The 14,496-nt window shown below is 56.9% G+C and overlaps 1 protein-coding gene across 3 annotated transcripts; it reads left to right on the top strand.

Moving 5' to 3' along the window:
• The first annotated feature begins 452 nt into the window (after nt 1-452).
• On the top strand, nt 453-13,753 carry LRRC32 (leucine rich repeat containing 32). Of its 3 annotated transcripts, none has more exons than XM_003808154.5 (3): nt 453-676; nt 5,319-5,406; nt 9,766-13,753. In XM_003808154.5, the coding sequence occupies exons 2-3, from the start codon at nt 5,323-5,325 to the stop codon at nt 11,668-11,670; spliced, it is 1,989 nt and encodes a 662-aa protein (XP_003808202.1). In that variant the 5' UTR covers nt 453-676; nt 5,319-5,322; the 3' UTR covers nt 11,671-13,753. The 3 variants fall into 3 exon arrangements, with proteins under 3 accessions (XP_003808202.1, XP_034789307.2, XP_014202425.1); XM_034933416.3 differs by having other exon boundaries at nt 524-676; nt 13,243-13,753; XM_014346939.5 differs by lacking the exon at nt 453-676 and adding an exon at nt 889-1,528.
• The last annotated feature ends 743 nt before the right edge of the window (nt 13,754-14,496 follow it).

Below are 14,496 nucleotides of genomic sequence, written 5' to 3'. Positions count from 1 at the left end.
GGAGAGGAAAAGTGACCTGCCAGGACCCACCAGAGTGGACGGCTTGGTGCGGGGAACCCCCTCCGCGGCCGCCCCAGGGCCAGCGAAGGGTCATTTCCTTCCGCATTCAGCCCCGCCGTCACCTCGCCTGTTTGCCCCCGCGTTAAGTGCGGCGGCGCCAGCAGCTGGGAAATCGGGGCCAGGCCGGATTTCCTCTGTGGACCTGCGGCTCCTAGAGCCACCGCGCCCCCCTCCGGACCCCGCGGGGCCGCGAACTGCACGTGCGGCGGCCACTGGGATGGGCCTCGCTCCCACGGCGCTTCCTCTGCAACCCCTCTCCCTCCCGCCCTCTCATCCCCCACACTGGGCCCCCGCCCCTTCCCGGCCGAGGTCCCAGGGTGGTGAAGATGCTTCGCCGCCCCACCCCACTCCGCCCCCGCCGGCTCCGGATAAACCGAGGCACGGGGCCAGGCGCTAGGACCCCGCGGCCTCGCCAGAGGGGGGCGTGGCGGGGCGGGCCGGCGGGAGAGGTATTTAAATTGCAGCCGGAGCGCGGGGGCTCCGGTGGGGCAGCTGAGCGGCCTGCTCCTCCTCGGGCCGTGACCCCGGGGTCTGGCGCGGGGTGGGACCCGGGGGCGGGTTTGCGCAAAATGTGCCGAGACTGCCCGGGAGAGGAGCTGCGGCCGCGCTGAGCCAGGTAGGAGCCGCCGGGCAGGCGAGGCTGGCCGGCCCTCGGGGGGCGCACTGTCGCGCGCCTCTAGCGAGCGCAAGGCGCGGGCTGGTCCCAAGGGACGCCCCCCAAACACTCCCCTCCCGCCATCCCCACTGCGCGCGTGGAGCCGGGGCTGACCCTCCCTCGGTCCCTGGGAGTTCCCCAGCGCTCCTGTCTTGGCGGATCTTTCCCGCAAAGGGGTGAGGCCGGCCTTCCCATTTGACAGCTGGGAAAACAATGGCCTGAAGACCGTGACTTGCCCAGGAACACACAGCTAGGCAAGGGCAAACCGGAATTTGAATTCAGGTTTCCTGCAACGCTCCGATCCCAGCCAGGCGTGGGGCTGCCCATCCCACAGCACTAGATGGCCTGCCCATTTCTCGTAGTGGGGTAGGGGGCACCCACCGCTCTCCAAGGGGCTCTGAAGCCAGCCTTCTTCATGGGTGGTAAGATGTGAGGGACCCCCACCCCCACGCCGAGCTGCCTGAAATTCCGCCATCACAGCCACATTCCTTTGGGTTAAGGTCTAATTCCCCCGTGGGATGCACATGTCTCCAGAACGAGGCTTGCCCTTAGTGATTCACTGCTTGACAGGAACGTCCGCAGCAGCTCTCCCAGGACCCCACTCTGCCAGTAAGTCAGCTGAGGCCGAGAGGAGGGAGAGAGGACCTCAGAGCCCAGACTGTGAGCTAGTCTGCCCTGCTCCTGCGTGTGAGGGGTCGTTGGCAGGGCTTAGGGAAGGAGACCTTGATTTGGTATAGTGGGAACATTTGCTTTGGAGACAGATGAACTGGATTGTGATCCTGACCCTGCTATTTTCTCCTTGTGTGACTTTGGGTAAGTCACCTCTCTGAGCCTCCTTTTCTTCATGGGCAAAAAAAGACAGTTCTATAGGGGGGAGTCGGCTCAGCATGTGCTGGAGAAAACACAGTATTCAGGTCATGTAGAACTGGATAAATCACAGCTCCAAAGCCCTTATGAGCTGGGTAACTCTGGGGGTAAGTCACTTCACTTTCCGGAAACTGTTTTCTCATCCGTAAAATGGGAATTACAGTAATTTCCTCAATAGGTGATTGTGAGAATTAAATGAGATGATATAGGTCAAGTGCTTAGAAGACTAACATCCTTAAATGTAGGGGTGGGCTTATTGTGGTAGTAGTCATTGCCCCCCGTACCCCTGCTCTCTCTCTCTCACTCTCTCTCTCTCTCTCTCACACACACACACACACACACACACATACATTCTTTGGCACTTTTCTGAGTTGGACTCCTGAGAGTCCGACTCTCCTGCCTCCTCTTGCCCAGGCCACTTGTCTGCAGGCTTGGGGCCTCCCCACTGAGCACACCTCACCTGGGATGCTCAGCCCTGCGAGGGTCACTGTGTCAGCTGGGAAGGACAGTGAGGATGCAGGGCACCTTCGCCACCATTCTTTGCCTGATCATCACAATAGTTGGGGTTGGCCAGTGGCAGAACTGGAACCCAGCTGCCTACCCTGCAGACAGGACACTGGGGCACCAAGAAAGGAAGGGACTTACCTTAGGGAGCAGAGCTGGTGAGTGGTGGGCTTTGGATGCAAGCCTGGGTCTAAGTGACACCGTCCTCCTTTTTGAGAGAGAGTAGTCTTTAAATGCTACACCCTGTACTTGGGCACCACTGAGGAGGGCCCACAGCTGAGGGGCCCTTCCCGTCAGATGCCAGGACAGAGTGCCCATGTGCTGCAGGGACGATCCCTTCTGGATGTGCACAGGGCCACCTTGGGGATAGAGTGGGGTTTGGCAGAGGAAGGGGAAATAAGGGCCTAGGACCCTTCCTTGTCCTCACCTGGCACTCACCACTCAGTCCACTGCAGCTGAGCTTCTGCCCTGATTTTGCCACTTGTTCACTAGTCTTTAGTGAGTACCTACTTAGTAGGCCCCTGTTCCCGCATGATAAGAAATAAATGATGAGGAAATGATAAATGTGGGAAAACAATGACATGTGTGAGGAGCTGAGGAAGAGCATTCAGGGAGAGGAAACTGCAGGAGCAAAGGCCCTGTGGCAGGAATGAATTTGCTGTGTTGAAGGAACAGCAGGAAAGCTGGAATGTGGTGAGGGAAGGGAAAATGGGCAAGAGTCAGAGAGGAGACTGTGGATAGCCTGGATTTTCTTGGAGATTTTCAAACAGAAGAGGTTTAGGATCTGACAGATGATTTTATATTATCACTCTGGCTGCTAGGTACAGGACAGATTATAAGAGGTCAGGGTGCTGTGGTCAAGGCCAGGATTGGGGTGGCGTCTCGGTCTGTGGCAGTGATAAGAGGGAAGTAGGAAGATCCGGGGTCTCTTTCAGGGAGAGCAGTCAGAGCCCACTGACGGCACGGATGGGTGAAGGGAACGTGGCAGAGAGGTGAAGGGAGAGCCAAGGAGAACTGCTCTCAGTAACGACCCCATGTCACCGAGACTCCTAGTGTCGGTTTTCTGTCCGCTGCTGACCTGTTGTGTGCTGTGAGATGCATCTTAAAGGATGGTGAGCCCCTCTCTAGGGGCACTTCCCATGGGAAGGGGTGGGGCACAGTAGCCACGGAGGGCTTGGTGCTGTGCTCACTGGAAGCTCAGGGGCTCTGGGAGGACTGGAGGACATAGTCCAGACTTGGGGAACCAAAGAAGGCCTCTTGGCCCATCTAAGCTGGGACCCCAAGGATGAGGAGGTCTTTAGCAGAAGAGGAGAGGGGAGGAAGTGAAGGTTTGGGGCAGTGAAAATCTGCTCAGGGAACTGAAGGAAATATGAGGTGTCCAGAACCCAGAATGTGAGAGGGGACACCGGGGAAGCAGGCTGGAGAGCAGAGCTGGCCAGGCAGGGCATGCTCCCCAGTGGCCTGGAAGGCCCTGCGGAGGGGTTTTCACTCAGTTCTGAATATGCTAACTTTCTAACGGGCGGCGGCGTTCTGCTTTTTAAACAGCAGAACAAAGTTTCCTGTGAAAGCGCAACCTGTAATGCAGGTGAGAGCAGAGCAGCTGCAGGGGCAGCGCCTGTGGCCCTGAGGGGAGCCAGGGAATAGGGTTTACCGGGTCCGGCTGTGGTCTGTGCGCCTTCAAGAGAGATGAGATTCAGAGCAGCCATCTTCGTCCATAGCTCTTCACTAGCGGGTTCCAACAGTCAAAGACACTGCCCTCAAAAGCCCTGTAAATGCCTTTTCTCCTGCAGCATCCTTCAGAATCGCGGTTCAGCATTCACTCAGGGAGCACCCACTGTGGGAGGCCTGGGAGTGTGGATTTGAAGGGCACAGACCCAGGAGCCAGACTCGCCTGGGCCGGTGGCTTGTTCACCGTGTGACCTCGGGCATAGTACCTAAGCTCTCTGAGCCTTCTTTTTCCCTTCTGTAAAATGATGATGGAACCAAGTCATTGAGTTTTTGTGAGGATGGAATGAGTTCATGCCTAGAAAGTGCTGAGAAGAGGGCCTACTGCATAACGGAGGCTCTGTAGGTGGCATCTCGTTTGATTCTCAACATAAACTTGGCATGGCTGCCATTAACCTCAAATGAGGAGACTGAGGCTCAGAGAGGTGAAGCGACTTGTAAGATCACACAGCAGGAAGGTAGAGGAGACAAGAGGGAGCAGTCAGATGTGGGTGACTGTGCGCCTGGTGCTCTTGGAAGGCTTTCTGTGTCCCTCTTTAAGACTCTCTGTCTGTATCACCGTCACTGTCACTTCTTTTTTGTGTTCATTTGTTTTTTGAGTTCCCAGTTCCCAGCACAGAGCCAGACATGAGGAGGTATTCCGTAAAGGTGTGAATGAATGAATGAAATTCATGGGTGGATTTGTACATCCCTAGCACTTGGCTGATGTCCTTAGTGAGGGAGTGAGTGAGCCTCCAGCAGCACTGGGATTTAACCCTGCTAAGGGCCTGTGCGGTCCCCTTAGCCCCACCCCTGGCTGCTCTTAGAGGGAAGGGCTGGCCCAGGAGGCCGGAGTGTGGCTTCAGTGAAAGTACAGGGCCTGCCAGGCTGCTCCTGGGGAAGTCCGCAGAGCAGTGCCGGGGCAGCCAGGCCTCCTGTGGGACTTCCTGCCAAGGCCCGGGCCCAGCTCTTGAACAATGGCAAGGGCTCGAGAATCAGAGAATCAAAAGGAAAAGGGCAAAATAAAGGTGGGGGAGTGGGCAGAAAACGAGGAATTGCATGTGGGGACTGAAGAGCTGGTATGGAGGACTTGTGTGGCCTGGGTGGAAATATAGTCAGAGGCCCACCCTCCAAACCCCCTCTACATCTCCATGCCCCCAGTCCCTGGCCCTGAGCATGGCCTAGGGTAACCCTTAGGGTCTGTCAGCCTTCTGTGCATCCCCTCCAGGCTGTCTTCCGCCAGGTGGGGTCTTTTGAAAACCCCCGTCTGACCAAGTCACCTGCCGCTTAAAACTCTTGCTTCCCCTGGGTAATGGGCGGCTCCTTGGCCTGGGTGAGAGGCCTACTATGATGGGCTGCAGGCCCATTTCCCACCTGGCTCTCTGCCCTGCTCAAAGCATCTTTATTCCAGCTCCAGCTGTGCTCTGGGGTTCCCTGAGGGCAGGCACAGAATGGGTGGGAGTGGGGGCTGGCAGTGGGAAGGAGCCATGGGCTTACAGTGTTCCCCTTTCCTCTCCGCCTTACACAGAGCCATGAGATCCCAGATCCTGCTGCTCCTGGCCCTGCTGACCCTAGGCCTGGCTGCACAACACCAAGACAAAGTGCCCTGTAAGATGGTAAGATGCTCTGCCCAGACAGGGTGAGGACCACCCCCACCTCCCTGCCCTAGGGTGTGCTAGTGCCCCAGCCCCAGAAGCCAGAAGTTAGAAGAGTCAGGAGAGGAAAGGGAATGTACCTTGCATTTAATGAGCACCTACTAGAATGTTTAAACACCTTATTTACCCACAGTCCTGCCAGGTAAGCACCATTATTCTCATTTTGCAAAGGAGGAGACTGAGGCTTGGAGAGATTGGGCCTTGTCCAAGGTCATTCAGCTGGGAACAGTGAGGCTGATATTACACTGTATTCCCCCAAGCTGTCCCCACAGAGCAGTAGGCCCAGCTAGGGGATCTAGAATATATATATATGTGTGGGGAATTTGGGGTAGGCCAGCTGGGAGGGACTCCTCTGTGCTCATCCCTCTTGGAGACAAATCCCCTTCCTAGCTGGGCTCCTTGACTTGGGACTGCCCGCTGGAGTGCCTCTCACTTCTTACTGCCCAGATCAAATGCTGCCATCTCCAGGAAGCCTCCCCAGCCCCTCCCAGGCTGGCCTAGTCTGATCACACCTTCCTCTGGGTTCCTGCGGTCCCCAGGCTTCCCCCTATCTCAATACTGAGAAGACTGAACATGTGGGGTGGTTGGTGAAAGGGTCCAAGCCTGTCTCACCTGCCAGACCATGAACTTCCCTAGGGCAAGGACCAAGTTTGATTTGCTTCTATTCCTTTTTCCTGTCCCAAGCCAGGGAAACTAGCCCTAAAGTTCTTGTGACTCTATGAGATACAGGGCAAAGAGAACACCTAGGTCCACTTGTAAGGCCGGGCAGTCACTGAGGCCAGAGCCTGGCTGGGGAAAGGGCAGGGCCTCCGGAAGCCCCTCTTGGACCTGAGACTCGAAGAAGCTTATGACGCAGAACCGGCAGCTGCTTCAGGAGGCGGGAAGTGCAGGCAGCTGCCTGCCCGCAGCCCTTCCCTGGGGGTGCAATGTCTCCTGTTGCCACCACCTTTCTTGCTCTTCAGAGCCCTTCTAAGATTCCCGGAGCCCAGAATTGCGGGCAGAGAAGGCCTCAGATGTCACCAAATACAAACGCACATTCTACCTCAGGGAGACGAGGCTCAGAGGGGAAAGTCCTTGACTACCCAACAGGCAGAGGGGAAGCGGGTGAATTTTGGAGTCTGGGGAAATGAGATAAGAGATAGGAAAGCACTTTCTGAACCAGCATGGGAATACTACACACGGGAAGTAAGGAGAAGACGTGTGACCCACCAGGGACCTACAGGATTCGAACCCAGCTGCCTTTGCCACTGTTCACTGCCTGGTGCCTCTCCCTACTCTGCTTTCCTCCCATGATCAGGTGGTGAAATGGAGTTGGATGGCAAGTCTTTGCTTCTGAAAAGGAAGCTGGGCAGTGGGTGTCCTGATAGCCCAGGACAGTGGGTGGGAGCTCTAAACTCTGGTCAAGGGCCAATTCCTCCAATTCCCTCCAACGGTAAGTCAGGCAATGCTGGGAGCTCAGAGCTGAAGGAGGCATGGAGACCCTGGAAGTGGAGCTCTGAGCACCGCCCTGGACTTCAAGCTTCTTCCTGGACTGGACTGGAGATCTGGGCATCCCAGTGCAGCCCTGCCCACCATCAGGCCCCCAGGCTTCTAGAGCAGGGGTCTTGGGCCCCTGAATGGAAAGCCAGTCTTGGGCTGTGGGCTTGGCAAACTTTGTGTCCTGGATCGAGTCTCAGGGGCTGGTGCCCCAGGGAGCCTTTGCCTATCCAGAGGCAGTATGCCTCTGCACTTGCCCGGGGGTAACACGCGGGGCACAGCACGGTGCCCCCCACACTGTAACACTCAGTAAGTGGGTCCATGATGCTCCTTGCTGTGCTGACCAGCTGAGGGCCCAGTGGTCAGAACTTGGCTGGCACCAATAGGAAAAGGAATTTGCAAATGGGAGTTTTGAGCCCCTGACTGTCTGATCTTGGGCAGCCCACTCCCCTTAGCCTCAGTTTCGCTAGGGGTACAATAGGAACAGGGTGAACAATGCCTGGGAAGATTTAATGGGGTAGGGGGGTCTCTGCACTCAGCATGCAGCCTGACACAGCTGGGGCTCCATCACAGGTCATTTTGTTGTTTCTGCTTTAAGTAAGGAATGCCCCAGGGGGTAAGGGCTGTGAGGAGGAGGCTATGTTTAGTGGCCCCTGCAGACAGAGAGGTTGTGAGGGAGGAAGGGCAAGGATGGGCAAGGCAGCTGGGCAGGTTTCAGGTTCACACAGGTGCCCAACTGCCGGGGCATCCCTGGGCCTCCTGAGGCCCCTGTGAAGCTGCCTCCCTTGGAGGCTACATGGAGTCACTGTGCTGCATGGAGTAAGAAGAGCCACACGGAGGCCTGAGGCTGGGCAGGTCTCTTCCTCCCCCTACTCACCTTGGGGCTCTCAGGAGGAAGCGCAGAGCTGGACCAGGGGAGGAACACACCGGCTTGTGTTCCCTCCCTACCAGCTCAGCCACTGGCTCACTGTGAATTCACGCAAGTCACTGCCATCTTCAGGCCTCAGTGTTCACATCTGGGAAGTGGGTCAGCTGAACTCTTCTTGCTCTACCCGTCTTTGACTATATTTTGAAAATATCAATTATGCATTTTCTTTCCTCCTAGAGAAGTGATTGATTCAGTGCCTCAGACCTTTACTAAACTGATGATGTCTGGGACTCATTCATTAGGAAAAATTGACTTGCTAGTCAGGTCCAAGGCATGCACATCCACCAAACCAGTCCCTGTTTGCTCTGAGCTCGCTGTCTAGCAGGTCCCCACACACACAGCCACAATTCAGCAGGGCAAAGCTCTGAGAGGAAGCACAGTCAGGGAGGGCTCCCTGGTGGAGGAGGCCCTGAAGCTCAGTGTGAAGAGTTCACGTGTGGATCTGGTTGGGGATGGCATATCCAGCTCAGGGAGCAGGCCCCAGCAGTGGGTGTGGGAGCGCATGATGGGCAGTGGTCAGCTGTGGTCACTGCATGTGGGCTGGGGTGGGAGGTGGGGGACAGGTTGGCAGGGGCTACAAACAGCCTCGAAGGCCCTGCTGGGGATCCTGGACTTCACCGTGGAGAAGTTTAAGCCAAGCTGCCTCATTGTCAGAGTAGAGCTTTTGAGCAGTTGTCAGGCATTTAGCAGTGAGTGGGTCAGAACGGGTTGACGGAGACAGAAGCTGGGGGCGGTGAGCCTGAGCCCGGTGATTGTGGAAGTCAGACCTTTTTCTGGGAAAGGCTGGGGTTCCTGGAGGCCTGGAAGAGAAGAGGGAGACCTGCATTTGCACAGGAAGAATTTTGGTCCCAGAAGGCACATCTGTGGAAGAACAAGAGTTCGGCCTTTTGTTGTTAAAAAACCTGGGTTCAAATCCCAGCTCTGCTCCTCACCAGCTGGGCAATCCTGGCACCTCCCTTCCCCTCCCTGAGCCTAGATTTCTGTAAATAGGGGTGATCGTATCAGATGGGCAGGCTGTGGTAAAGACCAATGGGACCACGGGCCTGAAAGTATTAACCAAGATGTCAAATGCTGAGTGGCTGCTGGGGAAGAACGTAAGAAAACAGAGTGGTTATGTGACTTCCTGGAGGTCGCACAGCACAAACACAGTCTCATCACCAAAGACTGTGGATTTGGCTCTGGCCATCTTTTCCCTGGCCCTTCCCACCTCCAGGGGCCCGGTCCCCTGACCCAGCCTGGGAAGAAAGCCACCTCCTAGGAGGTAACAGCAACAGAGAGGAAGCCACATCTCGGAAGCATCCACAAGGAAGGCAGGCCCCAGGACCCAGGCTCTGCCCATGACACGAGAGCCTGAATGAGGTCTGAGGCAGGGAGGCCAAGATAAAAACTGATGACAGAGCACAAATTACAGTTTTCCCTTTTGGAAACATTTCTCCCAAAGTGGAGAAATTCCCATCTACCACCAGAAATTTAACTATCTGTGCCCATAGAAGGGACCTAGGACATAGAATCAGGAGCCCTGGGTCCCAGCTCTGCCCTGCTGCTCACTGGCTTGGGGTCACTCTGTGGGATATATGGCTGTTTCCTGTAAGAGGGGTAATAATAAGTACAGGGTTTCTCTTAGTTTATTTGTCCTTCTATCTGTCTATCATCTCTCCATCTGTCCACCCATGGAACCTTCATCGAGCTCCTTCCTTAATGCCCAGTACTGTGCTGGGTGCCCGAGATGGGGCAGGGAGCCGGATGGGTCATCCAGGCATGGGGTGATCAGGCTGCGGTGGGGGAAAGTTGAGCATTCTGGGAGTCCATGGGAGAAGGGTTCCCCAGCCAGGCAGGGTTCCTGGATAAACATGTCTGGTTTCATCCCCTACCGTGCCCACTTATGCCAGCTGTCTCCCCACCCTGCCCCTCCCCAGGTGGACAAGAAGGTCTCGTGCCAGGGTCTGGGCCTGCTCCAGGTCCCCTCGGTGCTCCCGCCAGACACTGAGACCCTTGATCTATCTGGGAACCAGCTGCGGAGTATCCTGGCCTCACCCCTGGGCTTCTACACGGCACTTCGTCACCTGGACCTGAGCACCAATGAGATCAGCTTCCTCCAGCCAGGAGCCTTCCAGGCCCTGACCCACCTGGAGCACCTCAGCCTGGCTCACAACCGGCTGGCGATGGCCACTGCGCTGAGTGCTGGTGGCCTGGGCCCCCTGCCACACGTGACCTCCCTGGACCTGTCTGGGAACAGCCTGTACAGCGGCCTGCTGGAGCGGCTGCTGGGGGAGGCACCCAGCCTGCATACCCTCTCACTGGCGGAGAACAGTCTGACTCGCCTCACCCGCCACACCTTCCGGGACATGCCTGCGCTGGAGCAGCTTGACCTGCATAGCAACGTGCTGATGGACATCGAGGATGGCGCCTTCGAGGGCCTGCCCCGCCTGACCCATCTCAACCTCTCCAGGAATTCCCTCACCTGCATCTCCGACTTCAGCCTCCAGCAGCTGCGGGTGCTAGACCTGAGCTGCAACAGCATCGAGGCCTTTCAGACGGCCTCCCAGCCCCAGGCTGAGTTCCAGCTCACCTGGCTTGACCTGCGGGAGAACAAACTGCTTCATTTCCCCGACCTGGCCGCGCTCCCGAGACTCATCTACCTGAACTTGTCCAACAACCTCATCCGGCTCCCCACAGGGCCACCCCAGGACAGCAAGGGCATCCACGCACCTTCCGAGGGCTGGTCAGCCCTGCCCCTCTCAGCCCCCAGCGGGAATGCCAGCGCCCGCCCCCTTTCCCAGCTCTTGAATCTGGATTTGAGCTACAATGAGATTGAGCTTATCCCCGACAGCTTTCTTGAGCACCTGACCTCCCTGTGCTTCCTGAACCTCAGCAGAAACTGCTTGCGGACCTTTGAGGCCCGGCGCTCAGGCTCCCTGCCCTGCCTGATGCTCCTCGACTTAAGCCACAATGCCCTGGAGACACTGGAACTGGGCGCCAGAGCCCTGGGGTCTCTGCGGACGCTGCTCCTACAGGGCAATGCCCTGCGGGACCTGCCCCCATACACCTTTGCCAATCTGGCCAGCCTGCAGCGGCTCAACCTGCAGGGGAACCGAGTCAGCCCCTGTGGGGGGCCAGATGAGCCTGGCCCCTCCGGCTGTGTGGCCTTCTCTGGCATCACCTCCCTCCGCAGCCTGAGCCTGGTGGATAATGAGATAGAGCTGCTCAGGGCAGGGGCCTTCCTCCACACCCCACTGACTGAGCTGGACCTTTCTTCCAATCCTGGGCTGGAGGTGGCCACGGGGGCCTTGGGAGGCCTGGAGTCCTCCTTGGAGGTCCTGGCACTGCAGGGCAATGGGCTGATGGTCCTGCAGGTGGACCTGCCCTGCTTCATCTGCCTCAAGCGGCTCAATCTTGCCGAGAACCGCCTGAGCCACCTTCCCGCCTGGACACAGGCTGTGTCACTGGAGGTGCTGGACCTGCGAAACAACAGCTTCAGCCTCCTGCCAGGCAGTGCCATGGGTGGCCTGGAGACCAGCCTGCGGCGCCTCTACCTGCAGGGGAATCCACTCAGCTGCTGCGGCAATGGCTGGCTGGCAGCCCAGCTGCACCAGGGCCGTGTGGACGTGGACGCCACCCAGGACCTGATCTGCCGCTTCAGCTCCCAGGAGGAGGTGTCCCTGAGCCACGTGCGTCCCGAGGACTGTGAGAAGGGGGGGCTCAAGAACATCAACCTCATCATCATCCTCACCTTCATACTGGTCTCTGCCATCCTCCTCACCACGCTGGCCACCTGCTGCTGCGTCCGCCGGCAGAAGTTTAACCAACAGTATAAAGCCTAAAGAAGCCGGGAGACACTCTAGGTCAGTGGGGGAGCCTGAGGTACAGAGAAGAGTGAGGACTGACTCAAGGTCACACAGTGATCCGGGATCCCAGAACTCTGGTCTCCAAATTACAGCCCAGGACACCTTTCTCTGCCGCCTGCTGCATCAGTGGGTGACCCCCTTCCCGGGCTGCACTTTGGGTCCAGCTGTGGAAGCCAGAAATTGGGCGGTTTCAGGGACAGCAGAGAATAATGTTGACCTGTCAGATCAACAAATCTTCACTGAGCATGTATTTTGTGCCACACCCTGCTCTGGGCACTGGGAATGCTGGGAAATGAGATACATTCCCGCCCTCAAGAATCTCCCAGTCTGGTAGGAGAGAGTGCTGCAGAGCCACGTGGCCGCCACGCAGTGTGCTTAGGGCCTGAGGTGTGAAAGCCCAGGGCTCCAGAGCTCGGCAGGCCCCGCTGGTTTGGTGCAGTGAGTCCTGCCCTGGCTGTGCCAGGGTGAGGGAGGGCCAAGCCCAGGAGGATTTGTCTGAGACATTTCCAAGCAGACTGTTTGTCACGTCTTCTGATAATGACTTTCAGTCTCTCTGAAAATGAAAAGCTTATGACCGGAAGAGAGAATTGGAGCTGTACGAGTGTGTCTTGGATCTGGTGTTGTTAGGTGGGCCACGGCGGCTCCAGCAGAGTCTGCTTAAGGGGTCCAGCCCAGCACTGGACCATTCCGTCTCCTGCTCTGGACAGGCCCTCTCCTTTCCTGGCACTCTCATGTTGCATACCCTGACCCCAGTACTGCTCTAAGCACCGTCCCTGCCCAGCCCCACTTCTCCATCGCAGCCCCACCTTGGCTGCTGAGCCAGGAGCTAAAACCTTAGATATCTGGTTCTGTTTTGCACCCAGCTTGGCAGATGTGGATTATGAATCCAAGCCTTGTGTCTGCCCCTATATGACAGCCCTATATTTTATCCCCGTTTTATAAAAGAGGAAACTGAAGTTCTGAAAATCTCCTTCCAGGGCCCCAGCTAACTAATGCCGTAGGTGAGATTCAAACCTTCATCCTTCTGTCTCCAGGGCCTGATCTTTACCACTGCAGGGGCTGCAGGCTGTTAAGTGGACAGGAAGTGGCCCCACATAGCCCGAGCAGGGTCTGGAAGCATCCTGTGCTGTGCACACCTGCTCTCTCCTCTCTCCCAGGCAGGCAGCTGCAGGCGCTCTCCTCCTTCTCTGCCTTAGTTTCCCTCCTCCCCTCCTTTCCACCCTGGTGTGGGTTCTCCTGTTCTCTCTGTGCTCTTGCATTCTCTCATTCCCTTTTCCTCTATTGAGCAGAGCCTGGAGTTTGAGACTATGGAATCCAACCTCCCCATTGCACAGATGGGGAAACTGAGGCTTAGGAAGAGAATGAAACTTGTGGAGAGCTTATACAGAGCCTCTGGGGGAAAAAAGAGCCCTTATTTGTGGGGTGAGATTGGGGGTTGGACCAGAGTGATGTCCTCTCTCAGCTATCACATCACAAGATAATGCTGGCTCCAAACTTCCTTTCTGTGCCTCATCATGCAAGGATCTTTTTTCCCTCTTACAAAAACAGGTAAAAAGCCTCACCCAGATGACCCCCGTCCCTCATACCATGGAGTCATGAGCTGTCTGGGAAGAATGGACGTGCTGGGACTAACTCAAGACCTTGTTTTGCTGTCTTCATCATCTTACCTGTGCTTGGCCCACAGTCTGGCTCATGATGTGGGCTCAGTAATGTGCGAGAAAGTGAAAATGCCACTCTCTCCACCCCATTTTACAGAGGAGAACACCAAGGCCCAGAGGAAGTTAAGGGAGAGTCAATGGGCAGAGCCAGGGCTAGGCCCTGGTGGTGTGTGGAGCACCCAGGCAGACCCAGTCCTGGTTGGGATCACAACCACGGGTGCTACTTCACATAACACTCTTCCTTAGGCCTGGAGGCCAAGGTGTGGGTCCCCACGCCTGATCTTTGAAAACACTACACAATGCTGCTGTCACTTCCCAGGACCCAGGCCGCAGCCCAGGCCTCGGGACCAACTCTTTGTATAACCTACCTGAATGTATTAAAAACTAATTTTGGAGAAGCAGTGTGGCTGCCAGCCTCCTCTCTGCAATCCGCTTCATTGCGTCCACTAGAACCCTGCCCCTCAATCCCATTATGGTCGTTCAATCATCATGGCAAATCTCTGGGGACACTGAGACTCTGGGCCAGCACCACCCTGGACCTTGAAGCTGCAGCCACTAGCATGGCCCCTGCTACACCTCTTGCCCCACACTCAACAGGCGACTGTGCTCCCCACCCCAGGGCTGAGAGGCTGAGGGCTTCCGTTTGCTTCCTTCCTGCTACAGCTACAGGCCCCCTCCCGTTCTCTGTGCTCAGCCCTCTGTGCCCTATCTCAGAGGCTGCACTGCCCCTCCTCCTCGGGGTCCCCAGCCCCGTCCTCTCTCCCTTACCCCGTCATGCTCTCTTCTGCCTCCAGCCTCTCCCTGTTTACCTCTTCCTCTCAGACTTCAGCTGGACTCAAGTCTTGTCCGTCTTAAAAATAGTGAGAAGCCCCTCAGCCACTTTCCCCTTCGTCCTCCCACTCTTCACAGGCCAGCTTCTTGGTAAAGTCACTTCCCTTCCCGCCCCTCCCGTTCTCAACCCGCCTGGAGCTGCCTTCAGCCCCTCCCAGCTCCATGCTGCCCTTGCTAACAGCGTCAAGGGTATCCTTTGCCAAACTCAGCACACTTTTCAGACCTCCTCTCCCTAGGCCCTGTGCAGCAGGCCCCCCACCCATACCCCTGCTGGGCATGCTCTCCCCACAGCTGTGATCCCACACAGGAAGCC

The sequence above is a fragment of the Pan paniscus genome, chromosome 9, assembly GCF_029289425.2.
Source record: "Pan paniscus chromosome 9, NHGRI_mPanPan1-v2.0_pri, whole genome shotgun sequence".
Classification (NCBI taxonomy): domain Eukaryota; kingdom Metazoa; phylum Chordata; class Mammalia; order Primates; family Hominidae; genus Pan; species Pan paniscus.
This window is presented reverse-complemented; position numbering and strand designations above follow the sequence as displayed.